The sequence below is a fragment of the Urocampus carinirostris genome, chromosome 16, assembly GCF_059441175.1.
Source record: "Urocampus carinirostris isolate Australia breed hairy pipefish chromosome 16, RoL_Ucar_1.0, whole genome shotgun sequence".
Taxonomy (NCBI): Eukaryota; Metazoa; Chordata; class Actinopteri; order Syngnathiformes; family Syngnathidae; genus Urocampus; species Urocampus carinirostris.
The window spans coordinates 20,342,486-20,368,528 of NC_142364.1; the positions used below are offsets into that span (position 1 = coordinate 20,342,486).

A 26,043-nucleotide genomic window follows, 5' to 3' on the forward strand; every position below is an offset into this window, starting at 1 on the left:
TGAAAACTAATACATGGTGTATATGTTTTATGCTGAGTGACAAAAATAAAAATACTGTATTTTCCGGACTATAATTTGAAAGTACCACTTATAATCCAGTGCCCTGTATTGACCAGACATGCAGTAAATTAAATCGGAAATGCATAGTTCCAATAAAATGCATCTAAATACGGTAAACATTTATGAATTAATCAACCTAATTTAGTTCTGAAAGTAGAATGGCTGCGTATGATACGAAATCATTTTTGGGTGGCATTTCCCTTTATTGGACTGGGAGAGCAGAATGTCTTTCTGGGAAAGCTGATTAGTCAGTTTTACCAATAATCCCAAGTCAGCCTCTTTTTGTCAATTTTCACCCTGCCTGCAAAGATGGTGTTGATATTCAATGTTGTTCTGGCCTGGGAGAGTGGAATGTCATTTTTGAGAAAAACGCTGAGTCAACAAAACCAAAAGTGCTGAGTCAGCTTTTTTGGGTGCCATTTTTTCACATCAAGGGTAACCTACCTGACTTCCCGTGAAAGATGGCAGTCATATCTAAACTCCTCCCTTTTCTCGGATGGGCATACACACAAACAGACAGATATACATACTTAGATCCCAAACAAGTACATTGTCACCACCTTCACTTTGGTCGTGGATGATAATTCTTAAAATATATGTTCTATGATTTTTTTTTTTACACTTTTTCTAATGCAACCCCGCTCTTATTGTACTTTTTACTTCGTGTGCCTTACACTGTATATGAAAGCATCACAAAAATGAATAATTTAAAGGGCGCACTTTATAATCAACCGTGTAACCTAATAACCTTATAGTCCGGAAAATAGGGCAAATCTAATTATATGATCATCACATCCACCTCTCAGTTTAGATGCCTTGGGTTCAATATAAGGAAGTGTTTCGTGGCAAATCTGCTGTAGACGTATATATTTAATTAAATAAATATATGTTAAAAATGTTCACTGTTCAATGCATCACAGAAAGTTATTTTAGTTTAAAATAGTAAGACAGAACATTGAGTTGATTTTTTTGCATTTTGTGTCATGCTTACCCAAGACAAGTGGTGTCCCTATATGGGATCCGTGACCCGTATATATATATATATATATATATATATATATATATATATATATATATATATATATATATATATATATATATATATACACACATACATACGTCTGACTTCTTCCCCCCCAACGCAGTATTTAGTTCATTGTTCAAATTGACTTCAGATGCTAACATGTGTGCCGTGTGCCCATCTCCACAGGTTCTATTGGGACTTGATAATGCTCATCATGATGATGGGAAATCTAATCATCATTCCTGTGGGAATAACCTTCTTCTCAGAGCAGACCACCACCACCTGGCTGGTGTTCAATGTGGCCTCAGACACCATCTTCCTGGTGGACTTGGTCATGAACTTCAGGACGGGCATCGTCAATGAGGAGAGCTCCGAGATAATCCTGGACCCCAAAGTCATTAAGATGAACTACCTGAAGAGCTGGTTCGTGGTGGACTTCCTGTCGTCCATACCGGTGGATTATATCTTTTTGATCGTGGAGAAAGGCTTCGATTCAGAGGTGTACAAGACGGCGAGAGCCCTACGCATTGTGCGTTTCACCAAGATCCTCAGCCTGCTGCGGCTATTGAGGCTGTCACGACTCATCCGATATATACATCAGTGGGAGGAGGTGGGTATGAGTTCTGGGGGGTTTGTGTGTAGATGGCTGATAAAATATTGCCAAGACTCGGTGATGCGTTTTGGCAGTAGATATGTTGGAGCTGTTTTTCATAATAGAAACATACTACAGTATACATAGTCAAATATCATTGACATTTTTTTCCCACACAGAGTAGTCCAAGAATACCAAATAAAGATGTGGATCATGGCAGTTTAGAAGTTGTATTTCTCTATACCAGTTTTTGACTTAAAGAGCCATGACATAAAATATTTTGAATTTCTTTTTAGTGAGAGCCAGATCGTGTAGGTTAAGACAAAATTCAACGAAGCTGTGAAACCTGGTCTTCGGACAAAAGCAAATTATTCATTCCATTCTATTTTACTCTGTGATGTTTGATGATTTCATAGAATACATTAAATAATAATAATGCCAGAGACAACTAAAGTCCCACTTTAATTTCGACTCCCTCCAGCAACTACCAGTGCTCAAAATAGAAAACACTGTGGTGAAGTATTTATGATGCCTTTCAAGAGAAATGAGTCCATGTTTTTTGCCAACATTTTTCATATAATACATAACAGGAGCAAAACGAGAGGTTCAACAGTACTTGTTTAATGTTTACAGTTTTTTTTTACAGTTTACAGTTATTTTTCACCCACAAATCAAGTCTTCAATGTATACATCCGAATTGAAAAGCATTGCATCATCAGTTTAAATGTCAGGTGGCTTGAGTTTCCTTTAATCCTTGAGGAACGATAACGGTCAAATGCAGTTTGGCCCATTACTGTGTCAACCATTCGTGAAAACAACACAAAATGACACCCTAGTGTTGCAATCTGGCATTATTTCCCACAGTAGGATTGCCCTGGCTCTGTCATTACGAGATATAGGGCTTACTTTTCATGTGAAGCAGACATCATTCACGATTTTGGTGCATAGTAGATATGTGCTGATCTTTGTAATCACTATATTAAAAGGTCACACGATCTAAAAAACATGTGACGTAGATAACTCGAAGCAGAACCATATAAACAATCATAGATCTACAAATAATAAAACACAACACCTAATAGCAGTTGAATGAATGGTATATTAAAGCAAAATTGGAGGACATTCGTCAAAAGCATACACAGCTTCAGGTATGAGATTCGAGCCTTCACTTACATTAACGGGCATGCCCCGTCCAAACCCAGTGTGGTCCGGGCTTCATCACCCTCCAACAACCAGGTGGAATTCGGAACGCTTAGACCCTTGGTTTTATTGTCATTATAAAAAAGTAAATTGGGGGGTTTGTCCTTTCTGTGTAAGAGAGCAAATTAGAGAGTGTGTCCTCAAATGAAGACAGATCCCCGCTATCATTAAAATAAGACCGCGGTTTCCCACCAGTTGAGGCTCCAAGTCATCCATTTCATGGCTAATGGACCTGGCATTGTCAAGATACAGGGTCCATAGCGGTGGCTTCGGAGAGTTGTTAGCCTAGCCGTTAGCAGTAGGCCACACCAACAGCATCACTTTTGCCCTCTTCTAGACGCTGCCCGAGTCGCTTCTGGAACATGATAATAATCCCACGAAGCAACCGCTGGTGATCAGCATTTCTTTGCAATCTTCTGACTTTTGTTAAGAGTCCGATATAATTGATGAGTTTCTTTTCAACGGAACGAGCCAACAAAAGTTAGCTGTAGCTATAACCGTGCGCCGAGTTTATTTTGATCCGGAGATGTAGACTGCGCAGGCCCACGCCGGCTGTTTGACTGGCAGCGTACTCGAGCCTATCACCGCCGTGCAAACAGACGGTCACACCCACCCAAAACAGAGAGCCCTCATAGCACATTTTGCAATACACGAGACAATCAATGACAACAAAGACAATTCATATTAAAATCCAGAAAGGAATGAGCCCGTAATAACAATAGCTTAAAGTAGCGAGGGGTCTCTGTATACTGTACATGTATACGGCATGTGTTCCCTACTTTATAAGGCTTTTCATTTTTTGCTGCTCCAAACATGTGTGTTTTTGTCGAATATGGCTCTTTTAACATTTTGGGTTGCCAATCACTGTTTTATTCTTTATTTTTATTCACGCCTTATTCTCCATGCCTTTTTGTTTCTTACCGTTGCTTGAAATGTGCAATTAATCCAAGAGTTTAAATTATTTCAATCTAAAGGTACAAAATAACTGTGGTATAAAGTCAGTTTCCTTTTTCAAAGCTCAAAAGTCATTCCTATATTAGTCTGCGTGGATAAAAGTAGTGGTCCGTGATCTTAATTTCAAGCTCCTGTGACACAGACCAATGAAGTAGAAAAAACTCAGAAAGCTAGCAAGGCAGCCCATTTCCACGATTTATTGGCCACCATGTTTGGTGTGGAATATATCACTTAAAGGAAGGATCGGATGTGGGCAGATTTTAGATTTATTTATCGTATGCAGGATGAGTGGTCTGACAGTATTGAATTGTTGACTTTAACAAGATTGTGATCTACAAAAGCTGTTTTTTTGGGTGAGTCACATTACAGTTGGCAGTCTGGGTTTTGTTCTTCAAGTCAATTACTTTTTGGGGTCACATTGTGATTTTCATGTTATGTAACTGAAAATTGAATATAGTTGCGACAAAGCAGCTCTGTATGAAGTACATTAGCTGCCGGCAAATAAGGTCTGAAAGTGCTCATATAAGCATATTGTAGGGCCACGTCAAATCACATTGGTATAATGACAAAAACACACGTCATGGTGTTGCAATCTGGCACTATTCTCCGAAGTATGGTTGCCCTGGCATTGAATTGGTTGCCAGCCAGTAGCAGGGCACACAGAGACAGACAACTCACTCACTTATTCACACCTAGGGACAATGTTGGGTCAGCCAATTCACCTGACATGCATGTTTTTGGAACGTGGGAGGACACCGGAGTGCCCGGAGGAAACCCACATAAGCACGGGGAGAACATGCAAACTCCACACAGGAAGGTTCGATCTAATGACCTCAGAACTGTGCCACACACGCGCTAACCACTTCGCCGCCTTACTGCCAATTAAGTTAATGATTTTTATAATTATATTTTCTTAACTATAAGTCCATAAAGAGGACACGTGATGGCCAAAATTTCATAATTTTACATGTGTTCTTTTTAGATATGATTTGAGGGAGGCAGGGGAAGCTGTGCATCACCAGTCATCATGAAAGTATAACATTAGAAACATATCAAATGGTTATGTTGGTTCATTGTAAAAGTTATTTCTTATTTAACCTCACAATTAATTTTATTTTTCAAAATTGCTGAAAACAATAAACTTATTTTTCTATGCTAAAGTTTATATTTTGTTTTCTTGCTCTGCCAATCAAATCATGAATAAGAAGTAGGTTAATTTATTTGTAAATTTGACTGTGCCTCACCAGGTATGGACCTACCCGCACAGCACTGTGTACTATGTATCAATGTAGTATACAGTCATGGCCTCAGCATAGTTATGCAACGTGCTGGTAAGAGTGTAGTTTTGTAATTTTTCTGTGCACTAAAAATAGTGTTAAACAGGGTCTAATGTATATGGTACTGAATATCAATGCAATAGATTTATGGGTATATTAGAGCAAACAAAGGCGCTAGCTATTCCGTATCCACTAAATAAGATATTATAGAGCAACACACAGTATACAAAATTATTAAAAGATGACTTGGGGTATATACAGTTGATAGATCATAGTTTTGGCATGCTGTTGCCATGTTCCGGGCATGCTGGCTATGTGGGAAGCTGATTAGCATTCCAGATGAGCCACTATGAGTCTGTGGGAGGATAGCGAGGTGATAAAGACCACAACCACAAACATGGAGCCGTCTTAATTCACCAAGGAATGAATGAATCTTATTACCACAAGTGTTGTTTCAACGCTCAGTAATGAAAAAATGCTGCTAATAATAAAACAGAGGTGTTAAGGTGTCATCGGCAAGCCCACATCCTGTAAGCCGACACAAAAACTGATCCAGCACATACGCAAGCGCTGGTGTGATTGCCTGGAGTGGAAAAATTCCAAGATGTCATCCAGAGTTAGGTCAAATTCACCAATTGCGAGATAAACAAACACATTCACGGTCTGTGGTCAAACGCAATCGGTTCATTTCGGCTAATCTGAAGTGGACGATAAGTCATCATCTGACATGTACGTCACAGTCCTTCCCCGCTAACCCCTTCCTCACTTTGTCACCACCACTTTGCTCCATCTGCCTCATCAAGTACTTCACTCGGTCAGAACACAGATGAAACACACTGCCTTTTGCAATGTGGCAGTGTCACATGACTGTAACCAGAGGTCAAATCTTAAACCCGATCCTAGAACAAGCCCAACCCGAAACTCAGTTGGCCAAAATCCCTTCACCTCCTCCCGTATCCTTACTAATGAAATATGAAATTTCGGGTTTGCTTCGGGTTTGGTACCTCAATTCAAAGTTAATTTGTCGGCCTCGAGCTGGATCGGGCTTTAATACCCGTGGGCCCGGGTGAGGCTGGACTTTTTAGAGTCGATCTTACCTCTAATTGTAACCCAGTGATGTGCAGTCATCTGTTATCATGGAAATATACAATTTATAGTAAATCATACTTGATAGCGTTTTTTTGTCACTTTTTTGTCACTTATCTTCCTAATTTTTGGATTTTCTTTTCCAAAAACGGCGAATATTATCATTACATTATGAATATTATTAATGCAAGTTCCGTATTTATTTGTTTATAACACGCACTACTATTTTTTAAAATAAAAAAATCGGTATCAACTTTTGTTTCACTTTTTTCAGCTTCAATGAAGCCATGATTTAAATAATTTATTGACATCATAAACAATGACCACAATACCAACTATTTAACGTCCTTCAATGTCCAATTCATTGTCACATACGCCAAAGAGTTGTTTCCTTTGTAGTGTTTTTTTTTTTGGCGTTTATTATATCTTTCAGGATTACTTTCTGTTCTTTCCATTTTCCAACATTCGTCTCGTAAGTAAAAAAGACATTTAATGAGTAAAAATCAATTCCCTTTTCATTTGTTGTCTATGTCACACATGGTCTACTGGTTAGAATTTGGCACTTTCACCACAGTGACATTGTCACGACCAGAAGAGAAGTAGGACCCAGATGCGTAACGTTACTCGCAAGTTTTTTGAAATACAGAGGAAAGGCACCGCCGGCGATCTGGTGCTCGCTGGACGTTGGAAACAAGCCGCTCACGTGATTGGAACGTGTTCCAAATGCGGAAGTGAATCTCCCAGAAAGGGAGATCGTAGCGTAGTTAGACGGAAAAACAGGTCGTTGCCAGGACGGGAGATCAGAACGTGGTCGGGGTCAAAAACCGTGTCGTTAGCCGGGACGGGAGGTAAAAACGTGGTCGAGGTCAAAAAACGGGTCGTAGCAGGAGACAAACGGGGAAATCAGGAACGGGCGAGTGGAAGAAACGTGACCGTTGGGAGTCAGAGTCAAAAATGCTTACCTTGTGAGGTTTGCCGACGGACTGACAACAGGAGAGTGAAAGGACTGAGCTTAAGTAAGACGGGAAACCAATCAGGTAACCAGCAGCAGCTGGCACCAAACGAGCGAGCACAGGTGAATGTAATGAGTAATCATGACAGACATGGGTTCAATTCCCTTTGCTTCCAATGTTTAGCGATTATGGTGAGTGATATTTTCCACTGATCAATCATTGCACGAATACGGTAATATACTACTGTAAACCCTCATGTATAATGCGCACCCAAACTCTGAATTATATTTTGGGGTGAAAAAACGTTCGGTATGCATTAATAAATACGGTAGTAATATTACTTTACTGTGTGACTGCAGCGAGAGGCACACAATTATATTGCCTCGTGGCAGAGGGCAATAGTGAGATAATATTGTTAGTGGTTGAATTAGCAAGCTGACAGTCAGTGTTATAATTTGCATACAGGATCCAAACATGAATGCACGAGTCGAGTTGACAGTTTTACTCAGATCAATGGAAATACTAAAAAGCCCACCGCACAGAGAGGAGGGGGGAAATGGGCAACACAAACACAGTCCAAAAACTCGAGGCTGGATATGTATATAAAGCATTACTGTACTAGGTCACAATGCAGGCGTCAAGGGCTACGAGAAGCAGCATGGTTAGGCGTTAACATCAATGATCCGACGCTAGGAATCTGTCCATGCTGTCATTAAAAGCAACTGGTAAATAACTGCAGGTGTGCTTATCCAGTTATTTAGTCATCGGCACAAACCCCACAAGTGACTTTCAAATCTTTTTTGATTTTCCACAATTTGCAGAAGTGCAGAACTGGAATTTTCATGTTGTAATGTCCCATACTGTATCTTTAATGCAGTAACTCATTGTGTTAAATACCAAACCAATTTCAGTAAAGTCGTTAGCCTGATGATGAGCTTCATTATTCAGTTATTCGCAACCAACGCCTCCCAGAACAATAGTTACTCACGCCTGTCGTTTCCAAGCAGTGTAGAGCCGGTGGTCTTGTGCTAGCGGGTGGAACACTGCCGTGCACATGCATGTGAGCTCAATCATTCATTTGTTTGTTTGCACGTAATTATGACGATGCGCAGCGCTCAGGGAAATTGCAGCTTACGGAGAGAAGGTCGTGCGGAGCGCTTGACTGCTCACTTGGCACGCCGAGCAAAACAAACACGGATTATAAAAAAAGAGAAAGATAGAGAAAATAATTTTAACAACGAAGATTTTGTTAAGTTCAACTAGACTTCAAGTGTGGTACGGTGGCCTCAAAGGACATATTTGAACAGTGTTTCGTAACAGAACACCTTAGGTGAGTCATGCTCGGCTCATGGGGATGAAACGCTGCACTTGCCTTCCACTCAAGTTCATATGCCTTTTGTGAAGGAAAGTGACTCAAAGCTAACACCAAATCCTGAAAGCAGTAACCTGAGTTAGTGAAGAGACTCCTATTGAGTCTGACGTCGCTTTGCGCCTCCTTTAATTTAGTTAGCATCTCTTTCTAAAATGCTATCGATACCACGTGCAGTTTAGCTAGCATAATGTGTAAAAACACCAAGGTCAAGCGGACAACTGGCAGCCTGACAAATAGTTTTGTTTTTTTTTTTTTTTTTTTTTCAAAAACTGACTTGTTTTCAAATACAATGATATTCTCAGAAAAAGAAAAATGAAAATATTAGCGTTGTAATAGCTTGTTTCGAGGACATGCCATTGCAAAAAAAAGACGTTTGTAAAAGCACTAAACATTATTAGTTTCATGGTACAGTTCAAACTTTGCCTTATTATTTTTAAAAATTGGATTTGCGTTTTGGTTTAGCCGAGTCCTAAAAATAAACAAAACTGGTTAACATTGCTATAGATTGTAGTCACTAGATAATTCTAGCTGGTAAATCAGATAATTTTAACCTTTATTAATTAGCCTGATGTCACCAAAAAGTGAAATCTATGACACAATTCAGCTCTGTATTCATTGTATCATTTTCTCTGTAAGTGTTGATTCAGGTGATATTTAAATTTAAAATACCAGATAGCGGAAATATTGTACATAGAAGGGGTGAGCAAACGTTTTGAGTCACAGGCCGCATTGGGTAAAAAAAAATTGCCTGAAGGGCCAGGAGGAAAAAAGTTATTATCTTTATTTTCTTTGTATTTACTGATATAGTCTCGAATCCAATCCATCTGCAATACATGAGAGAAAAAGAGAAGGCCTATCTTTATTTTTTTCAAGTAATTGTTTTTTTTTTGTTTTGTTTGGTTATTTTGGCATATTTCATCCATTCAGGCAACAATTCAAAAATGACAAAAATAGATACACAGATACATAAAAAATAAACATTACATAAAATAATTTGCTCTCTAAAGATAAACAAAGTTAAGTTTAACTTACTTTTGGAAGATGCGCTTCAAGAGGTCCTCCTCCGTGGTAAAAAGTGTCCGAAAAAAACCCTTCTGACCGTTTTCTCAACCGCATCAAGCTTCCTTATTCCACTTTCATTTCAAAAGAAACGTCTCACCTCTCCTTTACACTCCTCACCAACCATACTGAATGGATGTACGAGATATTAATCAATAAAAATGTCAAAGTTTTTAGCTCGCTGGAGATACAGTACAGTGTTTTTACACACGAACTAGGAAGTGAGTGGATGCAAGGATTACAGTACATATCAATTATGGACATTTATGTAGGGCCATGAAAAAAATGAAGGTAGCGTTTCCCAGTGGTGAATTGTAATGGGAAGAACTTCCAGGAACTGAAAATATAAGCTACATATTGCCGTCATTTTGCCCAACATCTATATGAAGATAGATTTGTCTCAATCAAACACGTATTGTTTTGATTCACAAATATATTTTCAATTTAATCAAGACCTAAAAATCATATATCTTGCTAAAGATTAAAAAATTGCAGATATATTTGTGGCTCTGCAAAAAAACATGATTCACACCCGGTTTCTTATTTTAATGGTACTGGAGAAATTGGAAAATAGGCTGTGAAATTCTTTAAAAGCGATTGAATTTGCCCATGGAAAAGGTGTACAAACCCTGAACTGAACAGTCTAGTTATGAGGATGTTACTTCGCCTAAGATCATATACATAATTTTCTTCCTAACAAAAGACATACCAAGCAACAATTCTGATGTTTCAAGGGCATGTTGTTGCCTCAAAATTCCAATTATCTCAATGACCTACCTCGCTCACTCCACAGTGACGTCAGATAGCGAAAAATGGCTGTCCTTGGTTGCCTTTTCAGGGTATGAGAGGTGAATAATTTCCAAATGTAATTGCAGAAGAGGCAATGATACTGATGACAAATCTCACAACCCCCAACAGCAGTAGCAAGCAGCATCAGCCCTGCTGTCAAATCCCAGCTCAGCTGCATGGACTCAGGTTGGGCTGGTGGCAGCAAAGTTGCCCCATAGGGAAAAGCTGGAGCATTTTTTTCCTGATCCAGGCTCAAGCTGTCAGCTTGTAGTTTGCTACAAAATATTTGTTAAATCCTTTGTAATATTGGCAATAAAACAGTATTTATTTCCAAATTGTGACTGACCACAGATATAAGAAGTATTGTTTTAAACAAACCATAGGAAATTTTTATTATACTAATACAGTAATCTCTCGATCATCGCCTTAAATGAGGACCAGAACCTCTGATGGAACGTAAAAAATCAGCTTTGACACCCCCTTATAAAATGCCCCCAAGGGTCAAACTTACTTCTAGATGACATACTTACTGACTGAGAGTATAGGACTGCAGTTGAATGAATGTTTTTTATTGTCATTATACAAAAAGTACAACAGTATCTCACTATCTAGGGCTTCTCCTTTCATTGCAAGAAAACAATTTAAAAAGCGTCTAGCTAACTGCATGCTAGCTTTGGGTAACCTTGGATTAGCCAGTTTTCCAACATGATTCAAATACAACCGTCATGAAAGAACCTGGTTCCCCACAAGTTGTAGCTTCAGATCATCCGTTTCATGGGTAATGGATTTGACGTTGGTGAGATACAGGCTCCTCAGGGGTAGCTTTTGAGGGTTGTTACATAGCTTAGCTGTAACAGTAGACCATCCGCTTTGCTATTTCCTTCTCCCCCGACACCGCCTCCTTTTCAAGCTACACTAACAAAAACCTGTGATGATCAGCATGAAATCACTTTGCAACCCTCTTATACACTCCCTCTCTTTACTGCTTCCTAATGTGTTGCGTGTCCCGAAGGTTTATGATAAAAGTACAATTAAAGCAGATGAGGGTTGTGGAAAAAAGACATTGTAAAGTCTCTTTGAACTAAGTTGGGCAATGTTAGTACCTACTTAATAGAGAAAATATTCTAATTTTAACTATTTTAGTACACCTTAAACCACACAGCCCACCTTTAGGGCAATAATACTGATGTACAAGTCCAGGGATTTCTTTCGAGCATATTTAGTCAGAATATTTTCATAATTTCTGTGTGGTTGACAGTGCACTACTTATAATTTTAACAATACTGTGAAAATGTAACATGACTACATTATCCTCATAGTTTATACAGTCTTAAAAGGGAGACACTGATTGAGCAATTAGGACAATTGTACATTTTTCACATTAACTCCAAGGTTTTGGTGTAAATGCTTAACATATAGCTACATAGTTTAAACGTTGGAGTAAGCAGTTTGAGATTTTTGTTACAATAAAACACATACAATAAATAAACCAGAATGTTATAAACTCATGAATACAGAAAAAAAGGCTGTAATGGTTTCACTAGTATAGAAAAGGGGCAAACCACAGAGGTTAGTGGAGAATTCCCAAGCTTCACACTAGTCCTTCATCCAGACTGAATCCTGCAAGTGGTTTGATAAGACTCAAGGCCTCCCTCCCAAAAGTAAATCAGAACACCACTTAGAACAATGTAGAGACTATAACGAATAATCTTAACTCGGTAGACAAATCTTTACTGATTGTCCGAATGCATTTAAAAATGTATATTTCTTTGGCTCGGCATGCATGCAACCAAGTTAGCATTTCACAAGTTGATTTCCACGATATACAGTCCTTCCGTTTGACATTCTATCACCGCTGCATGCTGTCATTACTGTAATCCCTCACAATGATGTAATTACTTAGCCATAGTTAATGCCCGCACTACATGACACGCGTTTTTTCCCCTTCCTTTTACCCTTTAATGATTCCCACCCACTGGTGGCGACTGTAAACACAGCAGTGTAGAATAGCCGTGTAGTGTTCTCACGTAGTTTCCAGACAATGTGGATTACTTTTTGTTGACAGTTTGATGGCTCTGTTACAGATTAGGATTGAGATCGCGTCGTAGCAGCATGTTCTAATAGCCTTTGTTGGACGAAGGTAATGCCGATCCTCGGCTCTTATTCAAGAGATTTAATTCGGCTCGGTCAATTGATCCGCAAGAAGGAAAATGTGAGCCAGCTGGGCCGAGTATCTAAATGACTCCTAACTGTATTAGAGTGACTAAGTTTGCCCTCCACTGAAGTATTTTGTAACTGTCTTCTCTAAAACATGCTTATATAAACACACCGCTGAAGATGCTGATCCTACCATGACTCAGCGTGTTGTTGGTGCACGGAAAACATAAAATCGGCTCTAAACTGAGTTGTGAAAGTACAAGGCAGTCATCATTTGGGATTTCGCAGCAAAAAAAAAAAAACACAGATTCAAGCTAAATTGAGCTTGCATCGAGTCAGCAAGACTGGTATTTAAAACGCCATTTCATAATTCCAAGAAATTGCTGGGAGATGGCCTCGAATTGCTCTCAACTAAAATCAGAATAAGAATTACAGTTGTATTTATTCTCATTGATAACAACACAGTGAACATTGTTTGCAAAAAGATTAGACATGGCACTCCAGAATAAACGCCTATATTAAAGCCAAAGAATAAACCCTATTTTCAGGCTCAAGCACCTGTTTGACAAATAAAGGTTTTTTACCTTATAAATGTTTTAAACTTATCTACTGTCAAATTGTAATTAAAAAATACCCTTGCTGCTGTATTGCACAATTGATGAAGGACACTATCCACTGTTTTACTTCAGATGATATTTTGTCGCCACCATGTGGACGTTACTGTAAAACAAAAACTTGGCGTGAAAAATGCTTTTATTGTCTTTTAGCACAGTGCTTCTCAATTACCTCGAAAGAAGAAATTCTCTTGCGGGCCCTAAGGGGTCTCTTGTCTTGAAGTGGCAGCTTAATTTATTTGGCTTCATGCTGTCTGCTGCCAACAGTTCTTTTTTTAACATAGCAACTAGTTTAGTCTTTCCTCAGCTCTACCTCCATGATTACAATAAAGCGCTACGTACGCTTCATCGAACTTCCTCGTCTTAGCTTTCGGGAGGAGACTTTCTTCTCTCTTTACTGTGTCTCTTTTTGCCAGTCTCCTCATGTCAAGTCAAGTCATGTTTATTTGTATAGCCCTTAATCTCAAAGAGTCTCAAAGGGCTGCACAGACCACATATTATTGCAAACCACAGACTATTATGACACCATTTAAAACCATGAGGGCAAATAATATCTGTGTTGAAGATTTTGTCATGGGGTCACTTGAGGATCCTCTGCACTAATATCAACACTTCATACTTAATGCTAATACTCTGTGCTGTATGCACTGCGAGGAGGCTACATGAAAACAAAACACAAAAGAAAGCTCTACTGCTCCCTGGTGTAGTGGAGGTGCAATTGTACTTGATTTTCTGAAAGTTAAAAAATAAAATAGTTCCATATATCAAAGGCTTCCTTGCCCCCCTTGACGAATCCTTGCACCCCCCAGGGAACCACAGCTTTAAGATGTAGAGAAGTTCAACTGCGATAGAAAGCATCGTCGTCTGCCATTTTGGGACCGGCAGCAGGTGGTTTTGTCTGTTCAGGTCCTTTTGTTGACATGGTAGCCTTCAGAGACACTCGATATTGAAAAATATTGTACTGCCTTTTCTCTGCAAATGTTTTGTTGCATGTAGGTTCGTCAAGCTGTTTTACATACAGGCATAACTTAGACCAAGGGTGTCAAACTCATTTTAACTCGGGGGCCACACGATAGAACAAACATAACGTCGGGGGCCGGACTAATAGATTAAAAAGAAAGAAAAAGAGAGATAAAGAAATAAGAGAAAGAGGGAGGGGAAAAGGAGAGAGGGCGGGACAAAGAAAGAGATAGAGGGAGAGAGCGGGAGAAACAAGAGATAAAAAGAGAAGTCGTGAGAGAGGGGGAAAGAAAGGGAGCGGAAGAAAGAAATCCAAAGAGAAATAGAAAGACAGAAGGCGAGAAAAGAGAAAAGGAAAAAAGGAAGTTAGAGCAAAAGAAGTTAAAAAGACACAGAGCGAGAAATAGACAAAGAGCAACAAAGGAAGAGAAAAAGGTACACAGAGAGTGAAAGAGACAGAGAGTGGGAGAAAATGGGTGGGAAAGAGGGAGAGAGAGAGAGAGAGAGAGAGAGAGAGAAATACAAGTACAGTGTATTTGTTCGAGGCACTTTTCTTTGGCAACATCAAGTTGACATATTTCAACCTGCAGCTTGTTTTTCTCTTGCGCTTCTCTGAGTGTTGTCTCGCGGGCCGGATTCAATCCCTAAGCGGGCCTGGTCTGGCCCGCGGGGGCCACCTGTTTGACACCTGTGACTTAGATCATAAAAGTGTAGGCGCGATAAGTGAGGCGCAAGTAAATGGCCTCAGTAGGGCGAATGTCGCGAGAGTGTGTTTGAGCGCAAGATTTCGCGAGTTGAAGTTCAGTGTTGAACAAACGGGTACTGAGGGTGTCGCTCTCAAACAAGCCGAACGTGTTCTTTTGGCATTTTTTATTAACGAGGGTGGGATTCAAAACCCCTCTTTAAAACGACATGCTACGACAGTATTGACGTACAGGCAGACACAGGCAGAAAAGGGGTTGGGCAACTGTTTAGCAGATCAGATTATCTATTAGCGTGTACTTAGCATGCAGGCCACAAAATGTTTCACCACTATTGGCCCCGGACTTTAGTTTGGTGTAATTTAATCCTACATTTTAAGCTCCACCGAACGATTGCGACCCTCATCTTCGCTTCGTATGAACCCACTGCCTGTAAGCAAGTGTGCGACACGCTGACTCATCAAAATGAAGTGAGTGTTTGTTACTTTTGATCCACTCCCGGAATCTGTAATTACAGATTGTAAAACGACACCGAATTAAGCATTTCTAGTCCTCGTTTCCAAGTCGTGTCCTATTTAGAGACTTGGCTACATGCAATTAATTCCGCAGAGGCGGCGGATCTGTGCACACAATGCATAGATCACACATGGCAGCTTGTGACATTTAGAAGAGGCAGCCGGGCTTCATTAGCATGTCCGCTCAAATGCCATTTAGTGGCAGGACACACAGTGTGTGTTTCCTGTGGCGCAAAGTGATGCGACGTGACGTTCGGTTGTGGGTTTGGGTTGTGTGCCGTGCACGAGTCTGCGATGCGTCAAGTCAGGGTGTGGATCTATCACACTGCGTCGCCTCAGGGTGGCACGCGCCCGCTCGGCTGGACAGGACTCACATGGCTGCTCAAAATCCAGATTGTTTTCTTCTTCCGGAGGGCTATTTACTACATTTTCCAGACCTTCGTGTTTGTGTGTGACGTAACCAAGCTGAGCCCGCATTTTTGAGGCAGAACACAAAGTTCGATTCATCATCATATACACCAGAGAGTTGTTTCCCTTATTGCGCTTTTTGTGTTTATTTATACTTTGAGGACGACCTTCTGTTTTTCTCTTATCGCTAACATTTATTTCTGGCACCGTGTGTAAAAATGGTGGGATTATGAGATACAATCAAATGCCTTTTGGTATGTGATCTATATCACTGGTGATCTTAGGGGTTAAGATTCGGCGCTCTGACCACTTTGACCCGGGTTTAATTCCCATTGCATCCAATGTTTCAAGATGCTGATCAGTAGTATTTTTCGACTGATCAAACATTGAACAAATATGGTAATATACTGCCGTAAAGCCCTATGTTATATTGTAAGTAAAAAATATACATCTTATACATGACTAAATACAGAAATATTTCACATATTACTGTAATGGGTGACAGCAGTCTGAGGCACACAGTTCTCTTGCCTCATTGTAAAGGGTGTTGGTGAGACCAAGTTTCTGATTTGTCACACAGCTCGGCTCCAAATAATAGAAATAGTGATAGAAATAGCAAGTTGACTGTAAGTCAATGTTATAATTAGCATACTATATCAAAACGGGGACACAAGAGTCAAGTTGACAGTTTTAATGGAGTCAGGGGAAGTAAAAAAAAGTGCTCCACAGAGGAAGGAGGCAAGAAAACTGGTAACACAAGCACAGTCCAAGTACTCCTAACTGTATTACAGCGACTAAGTTTGCGCTCCATTGAAGTATTTTGTGACTGTCTTCTCTAAAACATGCTTATATAAACACACCACTGAAGATGTACAAAAACATTTTACTAAGGCACAAAGCATACATCAATGGTTCGGAGTGGAGCAGTTGGGCGGCAACGTCATTGATCCGAAGCTAGCAATCCATCCGTGCTGTCATTATATTCAAGCCTAGCCTGGGGATATACATACTATAATCTGATAGGGATTAAAGCTGGTGCGAAAACAGAATTTTCATGTCGGAATGTCTCGTACCGTATTGCTAAATCAGTAACTCATTGTGTTAAATACCGAACTAATTGTGGTGAAGTTGAGCTTCATTTTTCATAAATACCATAAAACCTGGTGTATAACTCTCAACCAATCTTCTCTTCTAAGTGGAAAAAAAAATATGGTATCTTTGATTATTTTATTCAAAAGGGTCAGAGCATAGACTTCATTTATTAGTTAAGGTAAGACAATAAAATGTTTATTTCTATACCTACAGTTTATATATTGCTTTCCAGCTCTGCCAACCAAATGATGAGTAAGATCAAGGTTCATTTTTGAACATCCACCCGATATGAACCTCACTGCAGGTCACTGATACTGCAGTCGTTTTACGAGAGTGTCCTTTTGCTTTGTTAAACTCTCCTAGTTTGTTGCGGGCATTTATACGATATTACTGCCACTTCTTGGTCAAAGGGTAACTGCAACTCCCTTGTTGACTTGGTAAATACATCAAAAATCTTTTAGAGAAATTGTGAGAAATTATTAAATCGAATATTCTCCTCTTTACTAGAAATGCAAGTTGAGTCTCCAAGCAGTACCTTCTAAACATTACTGACCATTTATCCTAACGATTTTTTTATCGTATTTTTCTTTTTTAAGTCTGTATTACATATATATCCCGAAGTGCTACGTCTTATTTCGTCTTCACTTCAATGTTATCAATGACAATAAAAACAATTCACTATTCACAAGATTTGCCCTCGTGGGCCTCTGTAGCTTTGGCATTGGAAGTTTCTGTATCTTTTGCCCTCCTTACCCATGCTAGTTTAACATGACGACAGTTTTCAGAAGTCACCAGCACCTTTACACAGATGAGACTGTGGGCCATCGTTTTCTGTTAAAATGTCGGAGGCGTCGTTACGGCTACTACGATAAAGGTTAGCTGCCAAAAATAACTCAACTATTTATCATCCTATAACAGGAAAATTAGCTTAAACGCTAGAAAGATGGCTGCTCACATTAGGGGTCAGCATTGCAGCTGGCAGGATTGTTAGCTCAAATATTATTTTAATTTAAAAATTTGGCTGATACAGGTTAAATATTTGTTAAAAAAAAAAGAGATTTTTACAAAATCTTTGGGGGAAAATATGTTTCGTTGAAAAAAAAGATGATATAGCCCTAGCATACAGTAATGAAAAGTTGCAAGAAAAGGCAGTATATTTGTTATAAAGATTTGTGTTTGTGCTCTACATCTCCTGGACCAGGCAGCACAACATAACAAACGACAACATTATTATATAAGTCAATGCAAACAATATTTGTCTTACCAGAAGTTATTATACTGATGAGTAGCCATTTGCTTGAGATCCTTAAAAAATCTCGAATTTAATGTTTTGTTATCAAGTAGGGAAAATGCTTGCATTTTGAGTAAAGTGCTTGAAAAATGCTTGCAATTATTGCCATTGCTATGTTTCTTGGCAGTTTGACTCTATAAACCAAACAATAAATGAGGAAAATTCCTTAAAGGGCGTGAAAATGACACTGATACACCCGCTCTAGTAATGCAAAAAAGAAAACTATTTACAATTTAATTTTAACCAATTTAAATATAGATCATCTGAAAAACATGCAAAAATACGTATTGAAAAAATTAAAAAAAGGGAAAAGATCAGCAGTCTCTAAGATCAAAAGATTGAATGCACTTTGCTTCAAAACAATCATTATCATTCAAATGAGTCCAAATTTGCCTCATTTTTCAGCTTTTTTATACGTTGTAAAAAAGTGTGACGTAGCCAAGCTGCGTGTGCATTGTTAAAACAGAATGGCATATTTGATGTCAGTTTATAGCAGCCCATTGACTCAAAAAGTCAGGAACAGGAAAAGGAAAAAAAAAATCAGGAACAGCTCAAAATAGCACAAAGTATGTGCCAGCAACAGGATAGCGACTGTAATTCAGTCTTTAAAATAAAATATATATTTATTTTGATAGGTGCTGGATTTCTTCTTGTGAAGGTACTGGAAATATTGAAAAATTGGCCTTGAAAGTGCTTCAAAATTGCTTGAAATTAGCTATGAAAAAGGTGTAAGAACACTGCATTTGTACATTCAACAGCGTATGCAAGTCGTCAAATTAATCGGAGGTTGAGGTTTCCGCAAATTATGAGTGTCTGTTGGCCTAACTACATTGCCAATAGTAATTTGGCAACAAATACTGAATAAACTCAAACTCGATTCCAGTTATCAGCACGGATCGATAAATGGCAGTGGATGAGATGAAGCAGATTGAATAGAAGAGAAGCAACATTAGGTTAGCGAAAATGCGCTAAAAACACCAGATTTGCCACCCGTATTGGGACGGCATTGGCTCAGGAGGTAAAGCGCTCGTCTTGGAATCAAGAGATCGCAGGTTTGATTCCCGGCTCCTTTGTGTTATATGTTGAAGTGTCCTTGGGCAAGACACTGCATCCCTAATGCCCCTGATAGCCTTGCATGGCTGATGCTGCTATTTAGTTAGTATGTAAAAGGGAAACGTGTGAAGCACCTTGTAAAGCGCTTTGGGAGGTCTTCATTGACTATAAATGCAGACCATTTACATTTACATTTATTTGTTTCTTGACCAACTAATGTTGCCTGACATAGCAGTAAGCAATCCGACAGCACCCAAGCAGTGGGAAATGCCGAATGTCAGGCATTATCGATCAATACCTACAACATTGGAATCCTCTTGAGGGAGCGCATTGCGTTGAATAGCAGTTACTCCGTCTAGCGTGAGGCGGTACCTTAGACAAAGTAGACGGAAACTCAATGGGAATCAACATGAACAAGAAAGCCGACTCAATTGCAACAGCTAGTTTCGATCAAGTAATTGACTTCACTTGGCCTCACTACTTTTTTCCAGACCTAATTAATCAAACAACTTTCAATACATGTTATGCCTCAAGTATTAGCTCAGCAAAAGAAATCACTCTCTTACTACGTACATGATAGTTGTATTTTAAATAGTGACATGATCCCAAAAGAAGTGACGTAAACAACTCGGACGAGAGCGGAAAACCTCGCCCCTGAAAACGGCGTCAGGTTTACGGGGGCACTCCATCTTTGACGTTCTGTAGCAAAAGTAACACACCACTTGTGAACGTCGGTAACGGCGTTGTAATGGCGGAAAACAAATATTATTTCGATCAACCCTTTACTGCAAAGCTAACAAGGTTATTTAACAACTTTATTAATAATAGCGTTATTCCCATCACTGGTAAAGGTTGAACAATGTGTAACCTTTTTTAAAATTCAAGATAAACTCGTCTTTGAGGTTATCATCCGTTAGTGAGGTAGATAAATGATACTCTTGTCCTGTTTGCTTTCAGACATGATTAATTGATAACAAGTCATTACGCACACTGGTGTTTTAGCTAAGCTTTTTTATTGTGGAAGCTTCTCCTAGTGTTCGTCTCGCTGAATATAAGTTTACGGTAAGCGTTTGGCATTGTTGCTGTTGCTGTTGCTGTGCGTCACAGCAAACAAAAGGTCTGATTTCACTGTGAGTTACGACAAGGACATGCTGAAAAGTAGAAACGTGTTTAATGGTGCAATGGCGTGCTTTCCCTCCCTCACTACACACTTTGTCATTTTCATAATGACACAAAGCGTCTTATAGAGACACTTCCGACTTGTCTCTTTTTTTTCTAGCTTTCTTTGTGTTGTCAGAACTTTTTGCCGTTTACCTACACTGCGATTTTCATCGTGCATTGTGTTCTGCTTTGTGATTGGCTGAAAAGTCGCCTCGTCCCGTTTCTGCCTGCGTCTGCCTGTGCGTCAATAATGTTGCAGTTGCTTGACAAACCTACATTACCTAGGCGAAAAGGTTTCTCTAAAAGCCACGTTAACAAAATGCTCTGGACCAACAAAAGGCAGACTAAGATGTTTGCTATAGCCAACAAAAATGGACCAAATAAATTCAACTAATAAAACTTATAATAGAGTGTTTAATAAACAAACAAATAAAGGTTTCTACTACGCAGGTTTTGACTGTCTCAGTACCTTTTTTAAACATGACTTTCATGAAAAACAAGGGATCATTATATATGTTTGGTCTATTACCCTACATCTCTGAATAAATTACACAATAAGAGACAAAACACATTAAATATTTTTCATGAGGAGATGGATTCAGTTTTCAGCCTGATTCTCATGTGACCAGAACTGAAACAGCTCCCCTATTTTATTATAAATAATTCAGTCACAGGGTTGATGGGGGAGGAGAGTTTAACATAGCAAGAGGACACCATTGCAAAACAAGAAACATCAGACCGGAGAAAAATAAACATGGCAATACAGCAGCTTCTCTTCTCAGGTGAATGGTTGAGTGGATCATAAGGAGATAAAACTCTTTCAAGCAAGTCAAGTCAAGTCAAGTCATTTTTATTTGTATAGCCCTTAATCACAAAGAGTCTCAAAGGGCTGCACAGGTTATTTCACAGACTATTATTTTAGACTATTATTACACCATTCCCTGATCTGGAACCAACAGGAGGGCAAGGAAAAACTCAAAAACCTCAACGTGAGGAAAATGAAGAAACCTTGAGAAGGGACCGCACATGTGGTATCTCCCTTTCAGGATTACCAGACAGCAAAGGATGTTGCAATTACAAATAATACAGAGATATTGTCCACAAAAAGTATAGGTTATTCATATGCTATAGAGTAGAAGTGTGCTTTAAGCTTAGATTTAAACATGTCCACTGAGGTTGCAGATCGGATCTCAGGGGGAAGAGCATTCCACAGCACCGGTGCCGGGATGGAGAACGCACTCGAACCTGCGGAACACAAGGAAAACCTTTTACTAAACTGTAGGAACCCTATATAATTAAGATAATTGTGATTCCAATTCTGATTATAACATTGTATTAAATAAATAATAAATGTATTTACAATCATTCCATGAATGTATATAAATACTGTGATCTGAATATTAAATCTGACCATTAAATGAATACTTTTTTTACCAAATTTTTCTTCGGTTCACGTTCCAAAGCTCCGCTTTCCATTTGGTCCTGAAAGGCCACACTCCAATATAAAAAGAGGTTGCTTTAAGTGCAGAAAAGAATCCAATTTCATTGCATGAGAGTGAGCACGCTGTCCGAAGGTGCAGAGCACTCCGCCACGCAACAGTGACTTCTCCGCTAGTCACTTTTCATGCTTGACTCGTACATTTTTCATCAGCGTTCGCCAACTCTACGGGCGTCTTCTTCCCTACATGATGACAGCAGGGAGGGCAGCCATTTGCTTTATACTCTAGACAGCAACCGTCTTTGTCGTATCTTACATTTGTGGGGATTATGTTCACTTATATCTAGTATATGCAATTACCTTGTTCAAACCTGTCATTTAGAGAGACATGTAATATTGATGTAAATAGCCGCAAGGGTTTGTTTAGCTGCTTGAAATCCTTAACAATGCTTGAAGTTTAATGTTGTTTTCAAGGATAGAAAAGTGCTTGAATTTTGTGCTTGTAAATACTTGAAATTGTTGCCATGTTTCTCAACACATCTGCTTAAAATTGACACCAACACTTCTCTCTGGTGGAATTATTGCATTTATTCTTCCTTCATGATTGATGGCTGCAGGCATTAGTTTGTACCGCATTATCCTATGAAGCATCATCACCTCCTATGGGTGGTATCCAAACAGCGAACTATAAAATGTGTATTAGTGCAAAAATGAAGGTAGATTTTCCAAGTACTAATGAGTCAAGAAGTAATTTTTATACCTACAGTATATGTGGATAGATGCCTCAAACGCTAATATTTTTGCAATTTAACTAGGATCTAAAAAATATATGTCTTGATAAATTCACACACAAGATTCTAAATGGTGCCCTGAGACTGGCTGGCAACCAGTTCAGGGTATCCCCTGCCCACTGCCCGCAGATATCTGGGATGGGCTCAGGTATCCTCGCGACCCTACTGAGGATAAGCAGATGATGGATGGATGGATGGATTATAAATGTCAAATTTAAATCGCAGATATATTTGTGTTTCTGCACAATACATGATTGACACAGGATTTCTTTCTTTTAATGGTATTGGAAAACAGTCACAGACCAGAGCGGACACATGACTCAATTGCATGCGTTTCTCTGATTTTATTGAAAGAGAGTGAGAGTAAGGCTTGCTTGATTGCTTGATCCGAAGACTGGCGGAGAGCAGGAACGAGCAAGGCGGGAGTGACACTTTTCGGAAGAAGACAGGTGGGAATGGCAAGTCGTTTGACCAGGGCTGAAGATCAGAGGCGTTGTAAAGTTCGTACTAGTGGTCGTAGGCATGCGGCAGGCAGAACAGGCGTAGTCAGGTTCAGAAACGGGTTGAAAACGGGAATCAGGCAGGAAGCAGGTTTGAACAGGGACGGAGTCCGACGGGAACGCTCACTGAGTGAAACACAACAGCTCGCAACGATCTGACAAAGTCTGAAGTCGGGGGCTTAAGAAGGGTGTGGCCACAAATCAGCTTGTCCGGGCTGTTGGCACCAATCAAGCTGCCACAGGTGTTCCAAATAGGGCAATTATGACAAAAACATAGTCACATTGATTTTGAAAATCCTTAAAAGTGCTTGAATTTGTCCGTAAGAGATGTACAAACCCTCATTTATATTTCGAAAAATAAACATTTTTACAAGGTATCTACACATTTCAATGTAATCATTTTAATTAAAAAAAATGTACGGTTTGAGATTTAATCGACAGAAAAAATGAGATTCCCCAAAAAAGGTTGAAAGAAACGAATTTACATTACGCTGTTTTTGGCCATGCAGCAAGCCTGTTCAAGACTTATGCCGCTAGTGATGACATAATCTGCTTATTACGCCAATTATTTTTATAGAAATATTATTTTTCATTGAAAGCATTTTATAATCCATTCTTCCCCCCTGCTGTTTTCTATTAAGTCTCACTGTCAATCCACTGTAATAGACTTCATGTCTCATGTACAGTGTAACGCAGTTTCGTATGGGTTTTTTCTTGAGTTTCCTTTGCATCCTTGTCATTTGCGTTTTATCGCCGGGAGTTGTGACAATGAACATAACGCGCCTGGAGTGGCGTTCTCACTCGCCTTGCTGACGGGGGCAGCTCACTCTTTCTTGGCCCCAGGGACTGGAAAATCCCAGACGCTTGGCAGCTCCAGACCCATTTTTTCCCTCTCTTCTCCTTTCCAAAACATGTTGATTTCAAGCCTTTTAGCAAATCTTCTGGGGCTTCTTCTGTCGCTGTGTCATGCCTAAAACCGTGAATAATTTTTATGGGCAGTGTTGAATCTGAAATGCTGGCATTATACACAGGGTTCGTACGGGTGCTTATTTTTTAATGTTTTGTTTTTAAGGTTTGGAAAGTGCTTGAATTTTGGGTGAATTTCTTCCCCCCTAATACCAGCAGGTCTGGTGATATCGAGCTTGACCTTTTTAGGCCTGATCTTACTTCTACAGGTAGGTATTGGACTGCTATTCTGTTACTGCTTATGTGTAATTGACGGGGTTTTTACAGATGCAGGGAATCCTGGAAAACGCTTGAATTTTAACTTAGCGTTTTTGAGGATTAAAAAGTGCTTGAATTTGGGGTGAATTTCTTGTGAATGCTCTAATTTGTTGACATGTTTCTCAACAAGTCTGCTTAAAAATGTTGCCGGTGGCTTCACTTTGCCATTGCTTTTTTTTCCCTCATGATTAACGGCAACTGAGTTAGTTTGTATGGCATTGTAGTATGATATGTCATCGCCCCCTACGGTAAACACCCATGAAGACAGGTCCATGCTACACCTAAACAAGGCACTGTGAAATGTACATTAGTGCTAAAATTACATTGTGGACATTTATTATGGGGCATGCAAAAAATTAACGTAATGTTTCCCAGTGGTAGATTGTAAAGGGAAGAACTCAAAGAAATTAATCTTCATATTACCGGTACTGCAATTTTTACCGAACACCTATACATGGAGAGATTTGTCTCCAAAACAAATGTATTCATGGATTACTTAAAATCTAAAAATCATGTCTTGATAAATGCACATGCAAGATTGAAATTGCATCTATAAATCACAAATATATTCAACCCCCTATCAATAGGTTAAATATACTGTGTATGATGGACTAGACACACCATGAGTTGTCACCATGAGCACCAATGAAAATGATTGTTATGACAATAGACACTCTTATTATATGGTATGCTGAAAATGTATGGAGGCAGCAATTATGATGATGACGACGGTGAAAATAGCGATTGTGATAGTGATGATAATGATGATGATTTACGTATATTCATAATCGGCTTGTTATATGTAAATACACAAGAGATCTAGCAGTAGGACACAATTATTAAGAAAGTCGAAGGGGTAGGAACAAATATGCTTCTTCATATTTGTTTTCGGACACGTTATGTAACATTGTTTTTATTTTTGACTTGTTGTTTTGTTTTTGTTTCTCTCATAATCGAAACAAAGTTTAATTCATTTAAAAACAAATATCTAAAATAAGTCAAAAAATAAGATATGAATGCATATTTTCCCCATACATACATACATAAGCAAGATATATATTTTTCAGTCTTGTGAGCTTGTTTAGGGTTGTGATGGACCTGCCTCTGAGCCTGTAAGTCCTTGTTTTGAAGGAACTGTAGTACCCACCAGGGGGCAGAAGGTTAAAGAGGTAGTGGCCGGGATGAGAGAAGTTCCTAATAATACAATTTACTCTGGTGCAGTATGTCTTCCCGACTGGGCAGACAGCAGTGTACAATATCCTGAGCCAGGTTGATTACTCTGTAAGGATTTTCTGTCTGCTTCTGTGCTCTCACCATCAGTGATTCTGTAACAAATGAAATATAGAGCAAGTTTTGGCCAAGTAATGCAACAAATTCTGACAAGAAAGCACTTAAGTCTAATTGAGCCTGTGTCTAATAAACATTGCGTCCGTCAAAAAATTACCAAATCCGTACTGTAATGGGAAATGTTAAAATTGCTCTCATAAAACATATCCATTTGATTAAAATGGACGAGCATATGGCAGCAAACCAAAGAGCGGCTACCAGGAGAAGCTAACACAGCAATCTTTGCTACGCTTTCTTGTCAAACAGATGTGACTCGAATTAATTCGCATCAAGGCGCAATTAATCAACTGGCACTTCCGCACTGTATAATTCCTCTGCTCTTGTATACGGTAATCCCTCGGTTATTGCAGTTAATTAACCCCCTCATGAGAAGTTAAAATCCACGAAATAGTGTCGCACCTTCATAAAAGTCCCCAAGGGTCAAA

At 39.2% G+C, this 26,043-nt stretch overlaps 1 protein-coding gene across 1 annotated transcript in view; it reads left to right on the forward strand.

Annotated features, from left to right (window-relative positions):
- hcn1 (hyperpolarization activated cyclic nucleotide-gated potassium channel 1) overlaps positions 1-26,043 on the forward strand; it is a 143,663-nt gene that overhangs the window by 15,194 nt on the left and 102,426 nt on the right. Inside the window, exon 2 of the mRNA XM_088355698.1 lies at positions 1,271-1,694. Coding sequence (XP_088211824.1) covers positions 1,271-1,694 — 424 coding nt within the window. The remainder of the gene's footprint in view (positions 1-1,270; positions 1,695-26,043) is intronic.